This window comes from Centrocercus urophasianus, unplaced genomic scaffold (assembly GCF_019232065.1).
Source record: "Centrocercus urophasianus isolate 14NV4802_14NV808 unplaced genomic scaffold, USGS_Curo_1.0 seq_18, whole genome shotgun sequence".
In the NCBI taxonomy this organism is placed as follows: domain Eukaryota; kingdom Metazoa; phylum Chordata; class Aves; order Galliformes; family Phasianidae; genus Centrocercus; species Centrocercus urophasianus.
This window is the reverse complement of record NW_024884733.1, coordinates 3,462,363-3,486,159: the sequence shown is the minus strand read 5'-3', so window position 1 is coordinate 3,486,159 and position 23,797 is coordinate 3,462,363. Positions and strand designations below refer to the sequence as shown.

Here is a 23,797-nt window from a genome sequence, read left to right as displayed (position 1 = left end):
GCAAGCAGTAGCTGTGATGTTTGGGTTGGATGTAGCTGTGCTCAAGCATTCGTGCTTTATCTCCATATGAAGTGTCTTCCTTTAGAGTGAAGTACTGGCTTGGCTTTGAGTAGATGCAGCAGAAAACTAGTTTAGTTGCTATTACAGATCCCAGGATTCCCATCTTATATGGATGATACATGTTTCTTTTCTGGACTCTTTAGTCCGAAAGCTTTCAGATGACCATTTTTGTGGCTTAAAACAAAGCAAACAAGCAATAAACTGGAAGTAGAGTCTAAAATAGAGGAATAAGTGTTTGTTTTAGGAAATAATTGTCTTAAAATTTGTCAGGCCCTTCAGGTAAGAAGAAAGCTATCACATCAGACTGCAACCTGATAAAATCCATTGCAGTGGAGAGGGCACATAAAGAAGAAAAGATCCCTCCTGTCTGCTACTTTAATAAAATATTCTATTTGCACGCTTACTGAGTTGAAACATTGTGCAGTATAGACTGTAATCACTGACGAATATAAAATTAGGTAATTTTGTGGTCTTTTCCTCTTTTTAAAAATAGATGGGTCTTTATCCTGAAATTAGCCGTATAGATCATGGCCAAAGTTGTTATTGTTCTGCTTCAGCAACAGCATTGATGCTCTCAACCTATATATTTTCGAGCAGTACTGTTTCCTTGCTTTTAGGGGAAAAAAAAATAAAAATGCCAACTGCAAATGCACGCAGTTGGCAGCTCGAAAGTCCAAGTTCTGCAGTCTGGGTGAGATCAGCTTGTCTACCATCTCCAGTGAGCTAAGTACAGCTATTGATAGTAACTATGCTTTATTCCCAGCATGCTGTAATACCGTCAGCAGCTACTGCTGACCTTTTATTTCCCATATATTATGGGAAGATCAGATCATCAAAACTTCGAATTCCTGAGTTCTTGCACTAGTTTCATCATCTTCTTTCATGTGGTTTTTCTCCATGCAGGACCCATAAACGTGGCAGGTTGAGTTGGGGATGAGAGGGGCTCCTCAGTGCTGCACAGCTGCAAGGCAGACTACCTGCTTCCCAGGAGTTGTACAAACAAGTGGAAGCAGCTGATGAGTATTTGTAGACAGAAGTACAGTGGCACATCTGCATCATATTCAGAGCTTAACATTTTGGTGGGTTAGTTTCAACCTCAGTCAGATCTCACTGCGTTGTCACAAACTGTTGACAGTGTGGATTCAGGTGAACTGACCCAGAAAAGCATAGGGCAGCACTCATTGTGTTGGCATTAACGCTTACATAAAACTACACCCTCAGAGGTTGAGATTGTCTAGGTTGGGGGAGTCTCTTCCCTACGCTCACGCTTCTCCACTTGTTCCTGTCCACGTATTCCTTGCCCATTCTGTCTCTTTTCCTTATTCCCTTCTCTACTTATACAATGCTGCTGAGCAAGAGCACTGGCCAAGAAACTGCCTGTCCTTCCCAGATGACTTTGCCCTTGCCCAGCAGGTTTTGCATGCTATTTAAAATGTTTTTCTTGCACCATCTTCGGCATTACAGAGTGGCATCACGCTCTGGCTTTGAATGCCACAGCCTTTCGTTCCTTGTTGAAAAAGGCCGCAAAACTAATGATTCTGATTCACAGCATACAACTTGAAAAAGGACTCCTGTTGCTATGTCAACAGCTTTGTTTTGATTTTTTCCAACTGTATCGCCACCTCTTTAATTCTCTGCACAGCCATTATGCGCTTAGAGTTCAAGATCACGTGTCGTTTTTTTAGTGAGCATCATTCAATTTTGCTAATGTACCTGATGCCTAAGCAGGACTGCATTGAAGACCATCTTTGTCTAGTGAAATATTGATTTTCTTGCTGCACTAACTGGAGGAGTGATTTCTCTTTTCCAAATATCTTTCTGTAGAGCCAGCCTTTCATGCTGCCTGAGATCTGGGTGACTTGCCTGCCTTGTCAGTCACCTCAGAAGAATGATGTGATATTAATGACCAAGAAGGCAGCGTGCCTTTTTGGAAGAGAATTAATGTTTTCCAGCTGAAAGCAAGGTCTTACCTTAATAGATTCTCCTGGGTTAAGTACTTTGCTCTACTGAACGCCAGCAATGACTCAGAAAGGATCTATCCATGTGAAAACGTGATATGTTTAGGGTGGAGTTAAGCAACTTCTTTGAGCTTAAGCTACAAGATTGCCTTTAGCTTGTGAATTGAGCTCGGTATTCAAAGGCATAGGCTAAAGTTAGGCATTTCTTTGAAGCATGCAGATAAAGTTCACAGCAACGCTCAGAATTCAGCCTTTATGGAACTGGTGCAATGTGCAGCAGTCCAGGACTTGCCTGTAAATTCTGTTGAGCTGGACCTGCAGGGTATCTTACCTTTTTATGAGTATTCAGTGAGTTTCCTCTAGTCCATAATCTCTGAGGCTATTGCCAGGGAAAGATGGGGACAAGGCCATGCTTTTTCAAATGCATGCTTGACATCGTATGGCTTACACTAAACTAATTCCAGAAACCATGGCACATGTTTCATTTCTTGCAGCCTAGGAAAGCGTCTGCAGCCCTTCTTTAGTCTTCTAAGGGTACTTTGAAAGAAGGAATCTGTGTTTGATATGGCCTCCCATAACATCCTTGTTATGAAACTTACAAAATGTGGGATAGGTGAGTGGGTGGTGAGGTGCACTGGCTGACTGGCAGAGGTCAGACAGTGATCATCAGTGGCACGGAGACTGGCTGGAGGTGTAACTAGCAGTGTTCCCAAAGGTCAGTGCTGGCTTTGGTCTTGTTCAGTATCTTCATCAGCGATCTGGTTGAAAGGATAGAGTCCACCCTCAGCAAATGTGCTGGGAGGATTGGCTGATACATCTGAAGACTGTGCTGCCATTCAACAAGACCTGGGCAGACTGGTGAGTTGGGCAGGGAGGGACCTGACAAGGTTTAACAAGAGCAAGTGTAGAATCTTGTACTTGTGGAGGAATAACCGCATGCATCAGTGCAGGTTAGGGAATGACCTGCTGGAGAGGAGCTCTATGAAGAAGAACCTGGGTGTTCTGGTGAACAGCAGGTTGGCCACGAGCCAGCAGTGTGTACTTGTGGCCAAGAAGGCCAATGGGTTTCTGGGGTGTATTAAAAATATTGTGGCCAACAGACTGAGGGAGGTGATCCTGCCCCCTACTCTGCCTTGATGATATCACATTTAGATTCTATCCAGTTCTGCGCTCCCCAGTTCACAAGAGAGATGGATCTCCTAGAAGGAGTTCAGTGGAGGGGCACAAAGATGATGAAGGGCCTGGAGCATCTCCCATACGAGGAAAGGCTGAGCAGCCTGGGTCTGTTCAGCCTGTGGAAAAGAAGACTGAGAGGGGATCTGATCAATGTGGGAGTCGAATGGATGAGGCCAGGCTCTTCACAGTGATGTGTAGTGGTGGGACAAGGAGCAGTGGCCTAAAACTTGAACGCAGGAAGTTCTATTCTGACATGTGGAAGAGCTCCTTTACAGTCAGGGCGATGGAGCACTGGGCAGATTGCACATAGAGGTTGTGGAGTCTCCTTCTATGGAGATATTGAAGGCCTGGCTGGATGCCTGCCTGTGAGATCTGTTGTAGCATACCTGCTTTAGCAGGGGGTTGGACTCAACTATCTCTTTTGGTCCTTTCCAGCTCCTGTGATTCTGTGGTTTTGGCCAGTGGTAGTAACTGTATGTCTGTACTGACAGTACATATTCTGGGGGAAGCACTGAGCTTAGTAAGATTGTTTAGTTTAGAACACTGTCTTGAAGGTTTGATTTAAAAGTGATCCCTCTTTATATTACATTCCAGCATTTATGAAGTGAAGTATCAGACTGTGCCTTCTGTCCTGATGCCTGGCCAAAGACTGTCTTTCTGGCTCAGATTTCAGACATTTATGGTGGATCTGCACCTGTTAAGAGCTGAGAAATGGAGGAATTGCAGCCACACAGTGTTATTTAAACCAGTGCTGTGTGTAAATGGACCTGCCTGTGTGGGACCAACAGAGAGATGCTGGGTCAGCCAGGCATCGTGCAGTGCCTTCAGATCAGACTGGGACAAAAAAAAAATCATTCACAGGCATATAGGAGATGTTGTATGTACAAATTTCAGGACTTAAAAGCTTATTTAATTGTATTTACACAAAAAAGTCTGTGTGTATACTCAGATTCACTGGGTAAAGCACTTGAGATACATAGCAAATAGCACTACAGAGACCTACTGGTAGGTACCAAACTATCCAAGAGATCGTCACACTTCAGTGACAAGTAAATGAATAAAATGAACTTGAGAAGCTCCATTTGATTTTCTGGAGAAAAGGATATATCTGATGTTAGCAGAAATGAGCTCTCTAATTGTTTGCTTAAATATTCTTTTCCTCAACATTTTGTCTTATAACTGGTGCAGAAGTCATTTAGTCAACACTACAGACTTCAAATTAAAATTGAAATAAGCCTTGAAATTGAAGAATAGAACAGGCCGCTCTGAGATTCATCTTTTCCTCCAAATGCCAAAGTGCTCTTGCTAGGATTTTTTGCTGTATTCCTAAGAGTTGAATCTGCTTCAACATCAGTTTTCAAAGCTGCAGTTTTTTCTGGTAGTTTGATTTAATGGAATTACTTATTAGACTGACATCTTCTCTAGTGCCTCACTGTTTTACCTCCTTTTCAAACTGCTTTTATTTGGGTACGATATGCATTTAGACTTAAACAACATGGAGTACTTTTTCCATACAAACTGGTGAAAATTGTCATGTTGCTTAGGAAAAAATCTGCAACCTACAAATGCAGTGTGATCTGTTTTCTAGAAGGCTCTATGTCATAGTAGCTGAACATGTGAAGATTGTACATGTTTTGTAAGAGGAGAGTTTGAGAATGCTTGGGCTAGATGGAAAGGAGCTTGTCTAAAGAGGAAATTTTAGCCACTTGCATCTCAAGCTGGTGACAAAAGGAAAGGCTGTAGATGTATGTACAAATCCAGTTATCCTTCCTTCATGGGTCATTTCATTGTCTGTCTATCTAGATTGCCTCTTTTCCATACTGGATACCTATGTATCGTCATGTACTTTTTCCATACTTATTTCCTCATCTGCATTATCTACCGTATCTTCAGGATTTTGATTGAAGCACTCCTATCTGAAGCTTGAGTATTAGTGATTATGACAATATCTTTAATAGTTATCATCTCTTCCACCAAGACTGGAATCTACTTTGATGGCCATTTAGTTTGATGAGTCAAATCACCAACTCCCAAACCAAGTAGGAGGAGGATTTTGTCTCCTCAGGCTGGTCAGCCACCATATAGTGCTGGGCCCACATCAGGTTTGACTGAAATTTGACAAACCTATGTCCTCAGTTGTGCATTGTAATGCCTATTGCAGCAGCCTGCTCTTTTCCTAGAGCCGCTTAGGTTGATGTGAAGCTTGTTTGGTTTGGTTGTTTGGTTCTTCTGTGATATTTGCTGATGCAACAGAAACCCTAACGCTGTTGCTCCATAGACATACTCATAAAATCTTAGGGATCCTTTTCATATCTATCTTTCAAAATGTCTCAGGCCTTTACCTGCATGAACTTGTTGTCTTGGAGCTTGTGGTCTCTGTGAGCCTGACTACCACCTCCATCACTGCTCCATGACTTGCGGTGCTTTGAGGCAATCAGTAACAAGATCTTTGGTTTGCACTAAGGTCAAATGTTGTGTGCAGCAAGTATCTTGAATCAGGAGAGATCTGCTCAGCAAATGAGGTGGTACTGATGGCTGTGATGGATGTAGCCAGCAGTCTTTATATAAATTAGACTTCTGGTGCTCCTGAGACAGTTCAGATCTTCAGACTTGCATCTAAATGACAGTGTGGATTGGGGCACTTCTTACTATTAAATGACTTCTCTTCACATATTCTGGGTGTCATAAAAGTCATTTATGGACATTGAAGCATGTACGTTAGTGGATATAGTCATACATGCTCACTGTCGAGAAGAGTTGGATCAAGAGTCTGAACAGTAGCTTTTCTACAGGTCTGCTATTGTCTTCATTAGTTTTGTTTTGATACATCTGCCTTATCTGTACTGACTCTTTTGGGTTTTTTTCCAGCAATCTGATAGATGAAAAACTTTGAATTGCATACAGACCTTCTATTCCTTGCTCCTATGAGAAATCTCTGCAGTTCTTTAAAGCCATAAAGGTCATAGTTTCAAAGGAGTTCAAGAGAAATCTGTTTTGCTCCCCTTTCCACCTCAGCTCTTTTTCTCAACAGATTAAGATCTCTAATGCTTTAGGTCTCCTACTTCTCTCCTTAATATGATACAAGTTACTTAGTGGAGGCTTTATGGTCTGCTGTGTCAAAAGCTTTAGACAAGTCAATAAAAAATGTCCCTGGTGCATAAAGACCATTATCCATACCCTGGCAAATGTCGTCTGTAACTTCAAGCCACAGGGAATCCGTTGAATACAAAGGTTAAAAACCCTGTTGGCAGATCCCATCAAGGCTGCTGTTCCCTTTTTCTGTTCAGCAGAGGGAGATATAGATCTTCAGTGAAGTGCTAGTGTTGATATGTATTTAAAAATATATACATATATGCATTTGCTAGAGATTACAGTCACTGGCTGAAGCAGGATATCACCTTCCCTGCAGAGCTCTGTGAGAATATATCAGATGCTAACCTGTAGCCCACTGCTGTCACCTCTTTGAGCCTTTCCTTGGAAGACTGCTTATGGAGCTGTTGGTTTTGCCAGGCATGAGACTGAATCTACCAGTTGTGCTCCATACGACTGCAGCTCCCTTGAATTCAGTTTGCATGGGGTGAACCTTTCCCATATTGCTTTCTGCATCATCCAATCTGCCCTACAGAAGACTGCTAGACATTTCCTTCTTCTCAGAGCTGCATTCTGCCTTTGTTTTTGTGGAGATCTAGGCTGGATTTCTGTGTTGAATTCTTTAAATATGATGAGCAGTTGCCTCCAACAGTAGTCTTTATTACAGCGTGAGAAAATGAGATTGAGTTGTCAGAATGCAGTCATCCCCAAATTCCTGTGTGCCTTCCTCTGCTTTAGAAACTCCCCGTTAACAGCCCTACTAACATCACTGCTCTGTGGCTTACTTAACAGATACATTTCAGATTTTGCCACCAGCAAAATAAATCATAGAGACCTTGCTTACTGTTGCGTAGTCTTCCGAACCAGGATGTAAGGGAAGAGAACATCAGGGAGTTTGAACCCACTGGGAAAAATCTATTGAGTGTTTTTCCAACCCTGGGCCCTTGGTGGGTGGCTTTAAATGCTTGTGATGTGTATGAGCTCCCTGGGAGTGCTGTACAGAGGTGTTTGAGACCACTTGTCTAGACAGAACTCTGAGAGCAAACATGAATGAAGCACTGCATCGCAAATCACGTCAGTCGACCGCATGAAATACAAAATAAGGACGTTGTTCCAGTTGGCTGCTGCAGAGCAGGGCACCGCACCTTGAATACATTGCTGAGATCACCTCCCCCAGGGCAAAAGAAAATGGGTAACCGGGAAAACTGTTCTTTTCTTTTAAAAAGAAGAGGTAAAGCAAATGCTTCAAATGGGTAGTTTTGTTTTAGTTACATAAACAGAGTACTTGTGACTTCTGCTGCAGAACATTGTGAATATGAAGCTATACCTAGCAAACATTGTAATTGTGCATGTAACACTGATGTACTGGGATAGAATTTTCTTTGATTGTGAGTTCTTTTGAAGGGAAGCTATGGACAGGAAAAATAAGCATCAGTTATCACAGCCTGTGCTGTGATGATCTTCCAGCAGGGAAATGCTGGGATGGAATGGTTTTATCTCTGTTCTCTCCTTGCCATGTGATTTGTCATGCTGCAAGTGCAGAATGCTGCATTCTTCAGCAAAATGCTCTGGATTGTTTTGTCTGCCAAAGGCTTTTTGCTTCAAACTGTATCAAACCCATATTTATTCTCTTCGCTTACAGTAAAGGAAATAGTTTGTAAAGAGGGCACTGGTGTAAAGTCACTGCTGTTGATATTGTCTAATTTCTTCAGAAAATCTTGTGTTAATTTTTGTTTCAGGGGTTTGTTTTCTTGAATTCAAGTCCACTTTGTTTTGAATTCAAGTCCACTTTTGCTTCATGTGTTGCTGTCTTCTCTCTTTTTCCCAAAGCATCTATTTTCTTTATGTAGTAGAAACTATTATGTTGTCTTTTCTCCCTGCAATGGCTTGTGATAGACTAAAGCCTGTGTTGATCCTAGTCCATTCTGGTTTTATTCTATAGAGTGAAATCAATCTTTTGTAGAGCTTCTTTGGCTGGAAGGCTTCCTCACCATTCTTTCTTGAAAGCTGAAACTGCATCCTTCCTTTCTGTTGCTGTAGCAAAGACCCATTTTTTTTTTTTCCCATACTCTCTTATACCCTGGAAAAGACCAGTCTTCACATTCCGTAGTGCATTGGATTGTTCCCAGAGTTGGAGCACTGAACCCTCGTATGTCTCCAGCCTTCTCTCTGGAGTGAGACCCACATATGGATGCTCAGACTCCAGTCTACCTCTCTGTTGTAAGGGAAGCTAACTTTCCATCTGGATATTTTTTCTGAGCAAAGCTACCTCACTCCCTTAAAGACCTCAAAGTGCTGTTGTTTGGTATTACAGACTCTGCAAAAGTTCAAGTTCTGTAGTTCCTCATTTTCCTTTTTTCTTTTTTTTTTTTTTTAACTAGTAAGAATAAAGTTAATTACATGTGAACAAAGGTTGCATGGCAGCACCTTGCACCACCTCCAGTATGTGGGAGTAAGTAGACAAAATGTGAAAGATCTAAGAAGCCAGGATAATAATAACAAACAGTTTAAGCAAGTTTGGATCTTAAAAAAAAAGATTCTCCCTTATCCTTTGACATAAGAGTTCTTTTCAAGGTAGCCAAGATGATGGAAGAATTTGCAGTTTCGCCATCTTTGAGATGCCCAGAGCTGAACTGAGTGGGACTGTGGACGCAGCTATTGGACCTGACCTGAAACTGACTTAGCAGGTGGTTCTGATCGGAGCAAAAAGTAGAATCTATTGGAAGAAACCTCTGGAATCCATTCTGCATTATTCTGCAACTTTGAGGGCCCTTGAGCAAAATAAATAAATAAAAAACACATTTAAACAGAAATTGCTTTTTGCATAAGTATATAAAAATTAAGGTTCTGTTTTGACTTCATAATTAAATCCTGAGTTGTTTTTTGACCAGCCTTTGAAGAAATCACTGCTTTTTGGGGATGCACTGTTTCCTGGTGTGGATGCAGGTAGAAGATCTGCTGAGGAGGTTCCACTTTCTTCTTAATAGCTTTCAGGTTGCTCTGTAAGTGTGTAGCTTGTTTGATGGCTTTGAGGTCAAGTGAAGCACTGAGGCTTTTGTAAGTCTTCTCTCAAATTAAAGGAAATCTATTTTAAAGTATTTCATCTTCAAGGCTTGGGCACCGATAGCAGCTCTCTGTCTTATCTCAGATGTCTGAGAAAGAGCTACACTTTTATTTATCTGGCCCTTACTCAGCGTGCATGTTATGTGCACTGGTCCTTACAGAAAAGTCATGTAATGCAATATAGTACATCATATGACAGTGTACCTCAGTTGATGTGAGCTTATTTTAAAATCAGGATGTTGTCCCTTTTCATCTCCTTCCTCTTTCTCTGCACTAACAGAAGATAAGTTTTCAACAGGGAAGACTGAGGTTGTACTTAAGCCTCCTGATTCTGCTTCCATTTTTAGCCTAGCCAGAGCCTTTACCTCTGAGGATGCAAGTTTCCTTTTTTGTAGGACAGAATGTACTGAGCCTGGCAGAGAAAGAGACTTTTGGTTAACTCATCTTGATGGCAAAGTTCTGTTTTTTCTATTGCTTGTTTGTGTACGGTGAACAAAAATTCATTAAGGTGGCTTGCCCTTCTCTTTATGGCATAGCACTCATGGGAGTGATAACGTGTGCTCTTTCTCACTTAGACACTTGAAATACAAGTTTTTGTTTGGACCTCTGGGCTCGAATCAATGCAATGCATTGGGGCATGACTATGTGTTTCACTCTTTTCTTCGTGAGCAAGTTGCCTAGATGTAGTTCTGGGTAGCTTTGAAGGCCTTGTTCTATCCTTTCTGTGTGCTGAATGTTCTTGCTTACGCTTCGTGTACAGAGAAGACTATTTTCTATAGGTAGATATTTAAATATAAATAGTGGGGTTTCATTGAACTCCCTTGATGTCTATTGAGCAATGGGTGCTTCCCTCAGGATTTCCAAAATCATTTTTTAACCACTGAAAGCAGAAATAGGATCAAACCCCCCACAATCATGCCTCTCTTCCTTCACTTTTTTGTGCTTTTTGTGGTCTTTTTTGTGCCCTTTTGTTAGTTTTTTTTTGTATTGGTTTTATCTGGATAACCTAACTGGAGGAGAGCAATTTTGCCCAGATTCAGATTAAACATTGGGCAAGTCGTATAAATATTTCCCTCCACTTCTCGATTGCATTTATGTAAATATCTTTAATTTTTACTGCCTATCATACAGATTTTCACTGTGGCAAAGGCCAGCAGCTTTGATCCAAACTTGACTATCACAGAGGCAAAAGAAACAGACAAATCTGAAGGAACTATCAACCACTGACATGAGATAATAGATAAACAGATAAGGCTGCTGTGAACAAAGAAGCAGAAGTATGTTTGAGAGCTGTGTTCTAGCCTGGGCTTCTGTTTCAGTGGAACAGCTGCAGCAAGAGGCATGCTGGACTGCAGGTTGGAGCTGGAGCATTGATACAGGAAGTGGATTTGATCCCTTGTTTATTTTTAAAAAAATAGTAATAATTTGAAATGTGCTTGGATGACAGAGGGCCTCTCACAGACCTTAAGCAGCATCTGATTTGCTGCTTTCCAGCTTCAGTTTTGGATACTGGCATCTTCCTGCCTATGGCATCCATCTGACGTGCAGCAGTCAGCACCACTGGCATTCCCAGGCATGTAAGCCCTTGAAAAATGAGAACAACCTAAATTGCTTATGTTTTGAGTAGATCAATAACATAAATATTGAACAGCTGAGAAATATGCATTTCTGAATGAAGTAAGAAAAATGGTCTTCAGTTTGTCAGCAATTTGATTTTCTTGAGGAGAGCTACAGGACCTTTGCGTGCAGCTCTTGGGGCTTTCTAGTCGCTACCTCTATTGCATACAAAGCTGTTGCATTGCAGGTAAGCTGTTGTTTGGCTGTCCTTGGCTTGATATTCCTTCTAGGAAGTGGTTCTCAGTCAGGAAAAAAAAGCTTTGGAGGGCTGCGAGGTACTTGGAGCTGTAGGGTAGTTAATGCTGCTGGTGAAGGACGTGATGTGGAAGATGAATGTGGCTTGGAACTGCTGGTACCTGGAGAGTTGGATTGGTCTGTGCATCACCGCCACTACGCACAGGTACTCAGAGAAACATTAGGGGGGAAAAGAATCTGCTGCCCTACGATGCTCTTTGCTAACCTTGATCTAAAGTTGCTCCTCAGTCTATTTTTAAGAGCTTTTCAATCGGTGATGTGAATTTAGAGCTTTCTGGTAACAGCTGTCTTGTGAACTTTAGCAGCAAATCTCCCTAAGTGTAAGGAAAAGCATTTTTGGCAAAAAAACAGACTTTGCTCTCTTTTATTGTTGTTTAAACCACCAAAAATCCAAGAGCAATTACATCTTATAAAATTATGGAAGCTGCTGCCGGGTCCATTAGCAATTCCCAGCTCTCTTTGTGGAAGTATTTCCTGCACTGGTATAACCACATCATCACTTTGTTCATCTCACCCCCTCCTCAGTGCCCAAGCTGAGATGGAGATGCTCATCTCCTCGCCATGTTCCAGCCATCCTATTGCCTTGCTAATTTATGAGCCGACCAGTGAGTGATGGCAGCCTCTGATGACACAGGCTGTATTTCCTGGGTGGTTGGGACATCTCTGGAAAGTTTTGCTGGACTTGTCAGTGCTTGCAGCAGAAAGTCTGAATTCCTGATGAGTTGTCACTGAGCGGCTTGAAGGTGAAAGCACTGCTTGGCTGGGGAAGTAAGCACTCCTGGAAGTGCTATTTAAAAACTCAGCTCTGGGGTCTGTGACCTCCTGGCAGTGGTAGCAGAGCTGAGCTGCCCTTTTTGCCTTCTGAGGCCATTTTAAAAATGCAGTAAAAACAGATATAACATGACCTGATAAATCTGAATTCAGGAGGAGCAGCAGCAGAATTCCGTCATGCTCAGTGTCTGCAGTGACACTGAATTAGATGAGAATTGCTTTGGAGTGTTTAATTTGTTATGGTATGTATACATACTCCTCCCCATTATCTTGTGTATATTTCAATTAAGCCAGAACGCGGAAGCAGAAGTGAAGTTGGGAGCTGCTGCTGCCTGAGGGTTACATGTGAGGCTTTTAACTGTGGAAATATCATTTGGAAATTGAAATTGTTTTAAGTGAGCTTTTGGGTCAGGGGTGGGAACTGTAGAGTTTAACAAATAAAACTTGCTGGATGGTGGTTTTAATGCCCAACAAAACAAAGAAGTCAGAGCCACTAAGGTTGGAAAAGACCTATGAGATCATCCAGTCCAACTGTCCACTTATCACCAAAAGGTCTCACTAGAGCTGTACACAACTGGCAGCGAAACAAACACGTGTGGCTTCCAGGAATGTGCAAACTTCTTAAAAAGTTGAAGGGTAATTGCCGAGCTTAGGGGCTGAGTGCCTTCAATGTCCATTCTTCTGACTACCAGCTGGCTCCTAGGACCTCATTGCTGAGCTGCACAGCACTCAGTGCTGCTGTGCCCTCATCCCAGTCCACCCCAAGGGGCTCCTACTGGGCTACCTGGGAGTTGTATTCCTCTCATTTAGCTTCGTTTTCAGGCACTGCTCTTCCTCAGCAGATGGCGTTTTTATCTTGTTTGCGGAAAGTCCATATGGCCTAAAAGAGAGAGTATCTCTTTAATTGTAAAACATGACCACCTGTTCTGGTTTTAATGAATGCAGCATGCGTTCGTCTTCACATAACTGCTTTAAAAATAGCTGCTTCAGTCGAATTAAAGAAAAAAAAAAACCCCTCAATTGCGCGCCAACACTTGGGCTGCTGAAATAATCAATTAATAATTAAGTGGCTAATTTTAGAGCCCACTGGCCTTGCTGTTCCCCCGGCCCTGCGGTGATGAGAGCAGACAGTGATTGATTGCCCTGGTGCCATGGGGAGGCACGCTGTGCCGGGTGCCAGCGGACTTCCAGCTGCTTGTTGCCATATTTTGGAGGCGAGTGCATCTCCGCATCCCTTTGCTGCAATGGACCGCTGGTTCCTGCTGCAGCTCTTGCCTTTCCGCGTTGTCCAGATGCTTTGACACACTCTCATTCAGCCCGTCCGCAGATCCCCCTTTCCCTGTCACTCTCTGAAGGATAAAATCTGGTGATCCAGAGGCATCCTAATGACAGGCCAGCTGGAGAAGAGGCTGAAACTGGGAGCAAAAATAGGCTTGAAAGGCTTGTCTACTAACTGACTCCTAATGGGAAGCCCTGCTAGAATCGTTTCTGCTCATTAAAATAACAATTGCCAGTTAACTGTTTCATAGCTCCAGGAGGTGTAGCTCCAGGAGGTGTATGCTGGCCAGGTTAGCAAATGTGCCTGGTTTGAAGCAAGCTTTCAAAGAGATAGAGGGGAGCGAGATGCTCAGATTGTATGGAAGGAACGTTAACACTTAATCTAACTTCTCCTTGAAAATCATCCCCTCTGTTGGGTGTGCGTGTTACATCACCCTGTTGTGCTAAAGCTGATTAAATGCATGTATTTTAGGAAAGCTCTGGGATTTTGGTCAATAGCATCAGCCATTGAGGCTCCTGTTTTGGAGGTAGAAGGAACAGGAGCACATGAAGGAGTGTCTGAGAGTATGGCACTTCCCCATGTCCTGGTACTAGCAGGAAGGGACACAGCAGCTGCAGAGTTTGAGTCCAGTGGGGCGGCTTGGCCAGACCCTGCATGCTTGAATCCTGGTGTGAGTGATGGAGGAGACTCACTGTGTCTGCTTCTGCGCTGCGAGAAGCAGAGGGGAGAGGCCACTAGACCTGTATTGATATGCAGTGAAATGAGGCACTTAATGCAAAGAGGACAGCTTGCCTTCTTGCCACATCTGACTGCAGGTTCTGCCATAGAGCTCTGTCCCTGTGTCCTGCAATTAGTCCCTTAATATGGGTGAAAATCTACCTCTGCTCCAGGAGCTGCTGTGGCCTGGCCTGATCAATGGGAATCCAGTTATCTCCCAAAGCGCATGGGATGCTGAGACATCCAGGCACTGTTTGTGAGACTGAGAGCCCTGCTTTGAAACCATGCGAATACAGAAGTAGCTGCAGCTATTGGCATTTAAATTCATTTCTGGATAATCTTAGTGATAATCTTCCACTGGTGATGTGTTGTTTCAGCAGAAGGAAGATCAGGGCAGTGTTGAGTGATGTCTGGGTACCTTGAATTGCAGGGGTTAGAAGGTTGAGGGCAGTGGAGCTGTGTGGGGTCTGGACCACAGCACGATGGGGAGCAGCTGAGGGAATGTGACGGGGCAGCGTGGAGAAGAGGAGCTCAGGGGAGACTTCACTGCTCTCTGTAACTGCCTGAAAGGAGGCTGTGGTGAGGTGGGGGTCAGCCTCTGCTCCCAGAGGCTGCGACAGGATGAGAGGTGATGGCATCAAGGTGCACCAGGGGAGGTTCTGTTTGGATATTAGGGAAAATTTCTTCTCCAAAAGAATGGTCGGGTTTTGGCATAGGCTGTGCAGGGAGGTGGTGGGGTCACTGTCCCTGGAGGTGTTCAAGAACTGTGGAGATGTGACATTGAGGGACATGGTTTAGTGGTATGGTTGAGATGGGTCAACGGTTAGACTAGATGCTCTTCTATAGGTCTTTTCCAACCTTAATGATTCTGTAATTCTAAGGGAGGCTTCCTGCTCTGCTTCCATGCACACGGTGTTGCCTGCCCTCCCTGGGTGTCCAGAGCAGCAGGAGATAATTAAATGAAGTTCAGCATTGACAATGGAAGGTCAGGGAGGGAGAAGCTGATTAACCTCATTAGGCTAGGAAGAGCAGTGGGTGGCCTTAGGGCTTGGATCTCATGGGGGCTTCTATTCTTGCTTTTCTTTTTCTGTTTTCCTGGGAATTGGCATTTAGTTGTGCAGGAAATAAAATGTATTGCTAATTTCGTCGCAATCCTTTTTATGTGGCTGTGGCACTGCAGCACATCTGTGAATTAAATCTAAAGAACTGAAATTTAGTCTCTGCTCTTTCACAAGCAGAAATGCTTATTCTCTCTTGATTGGTAATGAAGCCCAAGGAGAGAAGCAAAAACAAAAGTATAGAGGTTACCCATATAGGGTAAGCATAAGAAATTCAGTCCGTGTTTTCTGCCATTTCAGTAGCAGACAGACTGAGTTCGTAGCCTAAGGTTCTTCAGCAGTTTTCCAAGAGGGGCCAGATTGAGGAAGGAGAGGGGTTGTGCCTTAGAAGTGGCAATTAGGCTGCCCAGGCACAATGCCAAGAAGGAAGGCAGGAGTGATGAGCATCCTTTTAGCTGCTGCCTTGCGCGTGGGCTAAGGGGATTGTAGAATTGAGTTCTGGGGCCATTGGAAGCAGCCTGTTTTAAACACTCCTTTCCTGTTGTGCAGATTGTTCACCCCAGTTGCAGCATGAAGTGAGATATAGCATAGGCAGCACTCTCACTGTGAGCTAATTACCTATGAGAGGTCCCATTCATCCTTCCCAGCTGATAAATATTACCTCTTCTTTCTCGTTTCCAGATCACTGTGTCCACTATTATGATCTTCGCAACACTAAGCAACCCATCATGGTGTTCAAAGGGCATCGCAAGGCAGTCTCCTATGCAAAGTTTGTGAGTGGGGAGGAAATAGTCTCTGCGTAAGTATTTATTTTTATGTAGGGTAAGAACTTGGTAGCCCTTGGTTTCTGGCAGCTTTGCAAGGTGGCCAGTGTGGGTGGATGCGCACACTTGCTGTGCTTTTAGGAAGCAGATATTTGCTTTTTCCAAGGCAAAAATAGAAATTAATTCCTCATGTTACTTGGCTCTGCTCTATCTTATGGAGTTGAGAAGCTTGAGGAACGTGAAGACGAAGAGATTCAACTTCTGACCTTAAGCCCCCGCTTTGGTAAGTTGCAAGTCAATGGTCCTCCTCTAAAGAGCCTGTATGCTGAGGGTGCTCCTGACCAGAGCCCTGCTGCAGACAAGGCTGCTGGCAGCTTGAGAATAGTAATCTGCAGCAGAAGGGCGTCTGATGAGTGACAGAAGTGATTAAATAGTATTGCTACAGCTGAAGAGGGCATTTAGCCACAGCGTGAAAGCAAATCAGGTGGAACCATCCCAAAACCAAATCTGGCTGCCTCCGTTCGAAGTAAGATTTCAGTCATGTAGGGGTGAGTATGTCTATCAGATGACGTGTGGAAAGATTTGTAAGACTGGGTACGTGAACCAAACAGAGATGAGTCCCTGTTAAACGATGGGTAAACGGCAAATAACTTTTTGGAGGCTATGGGCTGCTAGAGGAATGTTACGTGTTGTATGTGATTGTGTTGACATCAGGGGCAGTAGGAAGCAATCACAGGGTTAAATCTAGTCCTGGCTTGCTTTCTTGAGCTGAGTAGATGTCTGTCTATCTCATTTCTCCCTGTGTTTTCTCACTGCTTGCTCTAGCAGCCTGGAGCTAAAGCAGAGCTTCTTGAGGCATACATCTGAGTATTCAGACTGCTGGTGAATTATGCTGATCTGAGCAGTGTGATGGAAGATTCCCCATTGACTTCCAGTGCTGTTTATATTTAATCTGTTCCTCTTCTTATTTCCATCAGTGTTATAGCTCTTTGTAAGGGTGCAAATTCATACCTAGAACATAGATCAAATTAAATTGAATGCTTTGAACCAGATCTGTCTAAGAAGAAAGTGTTTAGAAGCATAAGGAGGCTGAGAATGTTTTACAGCCATGGGGTTCGGTGGGGTAGAACGTCCCTGTCCTATTCGTGCTGTCCAGTTGAGAGTGGATATCCTGAGCCCTGGGAGGAATATCAATAGAGCTGTTGGAATTGGACAGGCAGTAACAGGACAAGGCAGCTAACTCTAGGGTTCATCTATCTTTCTGTGTGAACAAAAGGAAGCGTCAGAGAGAATAGATGTCTTAATTTTGCAAACCGGGGTGTCAGCAGTAGTGACTCCCAAAAGTCAAGCACCAATTCCTTTAAAGAAAAAAAATATTTGTATATTCAGATTCTTCAGATTTCTAGCTAAAGCTGTTTTATAGATTGCATTGATTTACTGTGCCCTGTAGAGTTAGGTTTTGACCTCGAGAATGTTCAGAGCTGCCTGGTATTTAGCACAACACATCGATTACAGTGCTGATTTACAGAGAGGCAGATTTACCAGAGCAGCACATCCATGATATTTTTTTGGAGAGGGTATGAAACCAGTAGAGCAGTGTCACAGCAGAAGGATCAATGGCCTGTTCCTGTCCTTGTGGCACAGTGGCAGGTAACCATCATCTTGTATGGCACACTTGTCTTAAAGAGTGAAAAAATGGCTAGAGTGTGATAGAATATTGTTAACCTATTACTAATTGAATGCTTTTAATGTGAAGTGTTTTTATTTTAATGAAGATCTAGAATGTATGTTACTAAAACATGGAGGTTAAGTGCCTGTGTACGTAAGGTCGTCTTGATGGGTTAGCTAATAGCAGAAGCTGTCACAGGAACCTGACAGCTTGTAGACCAGGAATTATTCTTCTGCTTCACTCTGCCTTCTGAAATTTTTAGTTTCCAGGCAACTCTGAAGCTTTAAAATGTACCGTTTCAAAAATAATACTGCTATCCTAACAGCAAAGAAGGCAATGTCCTTGTACTTCTGGGCAATTAAAAAAAAAAGGCAAAAGGCAAAAACAACAACAATGAAAAAAACCAACAAATACCAAAAAAAAAAAAAGCCAGAACAGTACCGTATATGTTTTTTCCTTTTCTTTGCATTGCTCTGATGATGAGTAGAAGGGAGAGTGAGCTGCAGTGTAGCTAGGGAAACTGAATGCTCTTTTAGGCCTCTCTGGTCAAGCCCTGGGACTAGGATAGCACTTCTGCTCAAGTCGCAGTGTTGGAGATACAGTTCATACCTTCGTCGAGATCCGACCTCATGCTGTTATTACATATGACTAACAAATCTTGCTGCAGCTCCCTTATCTCTCCTTTGTCATTCCAGCTGTCATTGAGGGCTGAGATAAGGTTTTTGTGGTAAAGCACGAGGTGCATCTCTCTCATGCTATATTTTTAGGCAAATGTGACATTGGATTAATGTGTTACGTTGGGAATATTTGATGGATATTGTGAGTGGGGTTTTTTTTTTTCCTCCCAACTCCCAGTATTTGAAAAGCAGTAAGTTTGGGTGATGCAGCCTGTACCAGCCTCCCCTTTCTTCCATCTCAGCCAGATGACAGGTCCTACTCCCGTTCTCTTTCAAATTTAAGATCAGAACAGCTCTGTTTTCTCAAGGGTGGGCTAACCGAGCTCCAGTCCCTTCCACATCAGGAGCTGTTGATGTGCTCACAGCCGTAAGTCAGGGAATGCTGGGACATCAGAGCCTGGCTAGACAATAAATCCTGGCAGGTGAGAGAGGCTCGAGTCCTATCAGCTCTGAGGAAATGTATTAGCCCTGAGATCCGGGGTCTTCCAAGTTTGCTTGAGCTCTGCCAGCCTGAGAAGTCTGCACCTACAGCACCTTGCTCTTGCTGAAAGGGAGGTTTGCTCACAGTAAATAGAGAAGCATTTTGAAGACGGGTATGTTTGCCAGTGGGGGAACAATGCAAAACATTGATTTCGATTTAATCTCTATGGAGTTGTATATTTCTAAAAGTAATATTTAGCTTTGCTGTCAAGGTAAAAACAGTGAAAGTTTGAGATTTATATATTAGGCAGTCTCAGTTACACAAGAGAAATCCACATGAATTTAATGCAAGTAGTAACGCTGAACCCCCATAAGTTTCTATGTGCTGCTGCTTGGTATTGGGCAGGAGGAGAACACTGTGCTTTCAAGGCAGCCAGAGAGGAGGAGACTGCCTTGAATTCTGTAAAGGTATGAATGAGAATTTCAGCAAGCAGGCAGGAAGGAGCAGACTTCCTCTGTGCTGTAGAAGTTGGAAAAAAATCATGTCCCAGATCTGCAAGGATTTGGAGGAGGCAGTGATGTTCTACAGGCTGTACAGTTCAGTGGAGGACTCAGCAATTGATAGGAGAGAGGAAGAGTAATACTGCAAGGAAGTATTTTATTCAAACATTTTGACAGGCTTTTAAAAAGAACAGATACTTTGTCAGGCTCAAGCTGGGTTGCACGTGATTGAAAGTGGGATAAATCTCTGCAAGCACACTAAGACTTCCCACACTAACACTGCAAGTAGGGTGTTCAGGAGGAGCATTTCAAGCAAGGATTACCTGCCGTATGGCAGCATTGTAACTTCAAGTATTGTTTTCAGGTCAACAGACAGTCAGCTGAAGCTGTGGAACGTAGGGAAACCTCACTGCTTGCGCTCCTTCAAGGGCCACATCAATGAGAAGAATTTTGTAGGGCTGGCGTCCAACGGAGACTACATCGCCTGTGGTGAGTAGAGCAGCTGTCCTGACTGGTGCTGGTGGGACTCCTTGGGGCTCCTGCCCCGTCATTTGCAAAGCACACCAGCAATATGCCCTGTAGCTGCATGGACTTCTAAATAGAGGATTGTCCTGAGCCCTCCTGGGAATGATGTAAGCAGCTTGACCTAAGGGATTACTACTTGGTTTCCCTTCATTTGAGATGAGGTCTTTGCTGCCACCAAAAACTGCTTATTAACATAGTTGGTGTTCATACGACATATGCCCTTCAAATTTATCAACTGATGCATCTTCCTGCATTTTTTCTTAGGAAGGTTAGCAGTCTAGACCATGTGAGTGGGTCAAATACTTGTCACTTGAGCTCAGTGTCCAGCCTGGTGAAGCAGTGACTCCCTCATCGTGAACAACTTTCAGAAGACTAACTCATCCTTAAGCAATTACTCTTTGGGTTCTTTCTGGGGTTTTTTGCTGCTTTTTGGACTGTTGAACCTCTGCAAATCCTCAGGTCTTGGTAGAAAAGCATGGGCAGGCTGATCCCACTGAGATGATTGGGATGGCTGCTCCAGCACTGCAGGGACCTTAGCATGTGTTCTCTGATCTCCCCAAAGCTTGTAAGGCAGAAATTGGGATGGATTTTAAATGAAGCCTACTCACTGTCTAGTTTCTCTCACTTAAACCTCCGTGGACCCTACTGTCATATTCGATTACTGCAGGCAAATGTGTGACAGTGCTACCTGCCTCACAGCTGTGACACTGAGCATGCATTCCACATGCTAGTGTATATGCCATACTCAAAGATCTTGACCTTAAGGAAGTTCTGGAGAAAATTTGGGATCTGGTGTATTTTACAAATGCACTGCATACTGCAGTTGTTTGGTAATAAAGCCTGTTCTGTTTTTAAGCATTGTGAAAGTTTGCTGCGGGGCATGCCCAGTTGCCAAGGCACCACAAGCATGATGACAACCACTGGGAGGAAATGTCATCTCTTGAAAGAATAAAAAAGCTAAGAAACTGTTTGTTGTTGTTTTTTTTTTTTTAATGCTTCCAGAACATGATCTTCTGTATTTTTTTATTTCTAGGAAGTGAAAATAATTCCCTTTACCTATACTATAAAGGCCTCTCAAAGACACTCCTGACATTCAAGTTTGATACGGTCAAGAGCGTCCTGGACAAGGACCGGAAAGAAGATGACACAAATGAATTTGTGAGTGCTGTCTGCTGGAGGGCACTACCAGATGGGGTAAGCTTTCTGCTCACTCACACAGCAGGGTGCTGAAAGGATGCCTCCTGATTTCACAGCAAGTGGCATTGCTGAGGGTTTGGTTACGTTTGGTATTTTCCTGTTCATGAGTATTGCAGACGTGTTCGAGAAAGTGAAGACTGCAGGATGACTGAAGTGCTGTGAGCTGCAGAGAGAGGATGCTGGGGGACAGGAAACTGCTGTGGCCTGATGGTTTCCACCCATGGGTCTGAATACCTTTACTTTTGTGTCTGAAATCCTAAAAGCAGCACTGTACTTCTGGCGTTCACTTGTGTGTGTGCATTAGCAAAAGCATTGCATTAATCAAGGCAGTTACAGATACTCTCTGTGTACTCTAGTTTAAACGGTACCCTGTATACGTGGCTTGCTATTTGAAATGTGTGTCCCATGTGTGGATGAGTAAATATATAAAAGAGGTGAGCCCTGGCTGCAGTAACTTCAATGAGTACATCAGTGACAGGCAGTTCATATACGTAAAGTGTATACTAATGCTGCAAGCAGACCTGAATCCACATTTCTAAGCATCCTTTAGGTGTGGGGAAGCTTTGGAGACCCAAGAATGCTGCTTTTAAATTCTGAGTGTCCTTGAAAACCTTGCATAAAGAACTTGAGTGAGTGACTCTTCTGTGCAAGTGTTTGCAGATCAGATACTTAACTGGTTTTTTGGGAGGAGAAGGAGAGGATCTCATCCTAAATGCAGTCAATCAAGTAGCTGAAGGGGAATGTTGCCTAATTGATGTTTCTAGACATTGCATTTACAAAGATAACACGTTAGAAGGGTAGCATCTGCCAATTCTAAAACGTTATCTTTGTAAATGCAATGTATGAAGAAACTGCCCCCACAGCCGTGATTCAATTGTCACTGCCATAAACTTATTTCAGATGAATGCTTTTAAGTTAAAAAAAAAAAAAAAAAAAAAAGGGGAAAAAAAGCAGCACGAGTATCTCAAATGAAAGATTGCTCTTCAGTTCAAAAAACAAAAAGTGGTGGTTTCAGTTTGAGCTGTGGACATCAGGCTGAATGGTGTGGGGTCACTAACACTTTCCTTGCTGGGGAGTTTCGGGCTTTTGGTACACACAGTTGTCATGTCTCAGATGAAGAGTTCCTATAGGAAGTTGTGTAATTTCGTGTTTCTGCTGGATTAAAACATGCTGCAGAAAAACTCTGTGTCTGTAGACACCCTTTCTTAAGTTTTCTTTGCCGCAGTATTTCTCTGTTGGGCTGTCCTGCCCACTGATCTGCGGTGCAGCTTTCCTACAGGCTGCACACTAACAGTGGTCCCAACTCCAGGATTATTTCTGTTGCTGTCCATCCTTATCAGCCTTTTCTGTCTCTGATGTACTGTGCCTTACTCTGGCAAACCTTCTGTTCAGGCCACTGACAGTCTTTTGTGGGGTCACCACAGGATGTCAAACAATTATCCGTAACAGGAACAAAAAATTCTGAGTGATGAGAATGTGAGAAATAATTTTAAAATGTAACAGTTAAATTGGGCTCATAAAGATTGTACCAAATAACATTGAAGCTTCCCTTTGTTAAGCAGCATTCAGAATCTGTCACCATCCTGGTTTTATTTTCTATCATTCCTCTGGGCTTCTACCAAATTTCAACATCTCCCATAACAGCCACAGCAGCTGGCTTCAGTTTTTAGGAAAACTATCTATGGTCTGAGAGCTCAGTGTTTTGCTTCAGTATTTCACTTCTTTTTGCAGCACTTGCCAACCTGCTTTACATGCCTAGCAAGCAACTGTGCTGGCTTTGGCCAGGAAGCCTCACTGCTGCCTTGTACTATCCCTGCAGCCTCCCCAAGAGGTGAAGTGCTCTCCAGCCCTGCATCTGCACTCTTCCCTTCCTCTTCTGGTGGTGCAGTGGTCCTCTCAGACCTAATTGAGACTTTGCTCATGTTCCCAGTAAATTAAATTACTGCACAGCCAAAGGTCACTCACATCCACAAAATCTTGTTCAAATGATGAAACTTTTATTCTCCTTTTTGATGATGTCTCTTAAATAGGCATAAAATTTTCAAATGAGCTTTGTATATAGGCTCCCTAAAAGCTGGCGTGTTTCTTAATGATGCTGGCATGAGAGAAGTCCTTTGCTTTGCAGCACAGTCAGTGTGTACGGGCACTGGGGAACCTAGTGCCTGTTTCTAGGTTAATTGCAGGCTTTGATCCTGGGTGACTCACTCTGCCTTAGTTTCCTAATTATAAGAATTACCACCCCTGCCTTTGGCTGCTGGTGGCGATCGCTCTGCTCTCTGCTGAGGAGTGTCAAAACACAGAGCACAGCCCAGACTGCAGCACTTGCCCAGGAACCGTAGCGAACACTGTGGGCAAGCTGTGTGCTCTTCTCAGTGTCTTGCTGGGCCGGTTCAAAATCATTTTGGGTCTCCACAGCAGTGGTCACTGTGCACTGATTACAGTTTGCAAACTGGAGCATTCCAGGTGGGGGTGTGGGCGCTGCCTGCCAGCTTTTCCCTAGGACTCCCAGGTGGAGCAGACTCTTTTCTGTTTCCCTACGGTGTTGCTCTCAAGGATTGTTCTTTAATTAACCTTTCGAGATGAGATGGGTAAGTTTCAGATCTGTCAGTTATCTTGGGAAGCATCAGTACGTGTATTCCTTTGCTTCATGCAGTTAAGTGCAAAATCTTGGATCCTAATTAAAACTTAAGCTAAAACTTTCAGATGAAATGTCATTGATTCTTTCCTAAACCTATTTTTGTGTAACTCAAGCTTTTCCTTCCTCCTGAGCCAAAGTCAAGCTGTGCCAGCAGTCCTTGCCAGAACCCATCTCTTTTTTTTTTTTTTTTTCCCCCCCTTCCATGGTCTTCCCTTGCTTAAGACGACACAGAAATCTGTTTGCTACAGCTGTCACTTCTCCAGCTGCACAGGTTCAGGCAATGTGTTTTCTCCACGTGTGTCAAAGCTGTAACGAGTTAGAGAAACTGTTCTCTGTAAGTGCTTATTAGCATTTTGCATAAG

At 43.3% G+C, this 23,797-nt stretch overlaps 1 protein-coding gene across 1 annotated transcript in view; it reads left to right on the top strand.

The window, feature by feature from the left end:
* COP1 (COP1 E3 ubiquitin ligase) overlaps positions 1-23,797 on the top strand; it is a 126,698-nt gene that overhangs the window by 76,063 nt on the left and 26,838 nt on the right. The window contains exons 16-18 of the mRNA XM_042819446.1: positions 15,726-15,843; positions 19,440-19,564; positions 20,634-20,794. Of these exons, the coding sequence (XP_042675380.1) occupies positions 15,726-15,843; positions 19,440-19,564; positions 20,634-20,794 (404 nt within the window). The remainder of the gene's footprint in view (positions 1-15,725; positions 15,844-19,439; positions 19,565-20,633; positions 20,795-23,797) is intronic.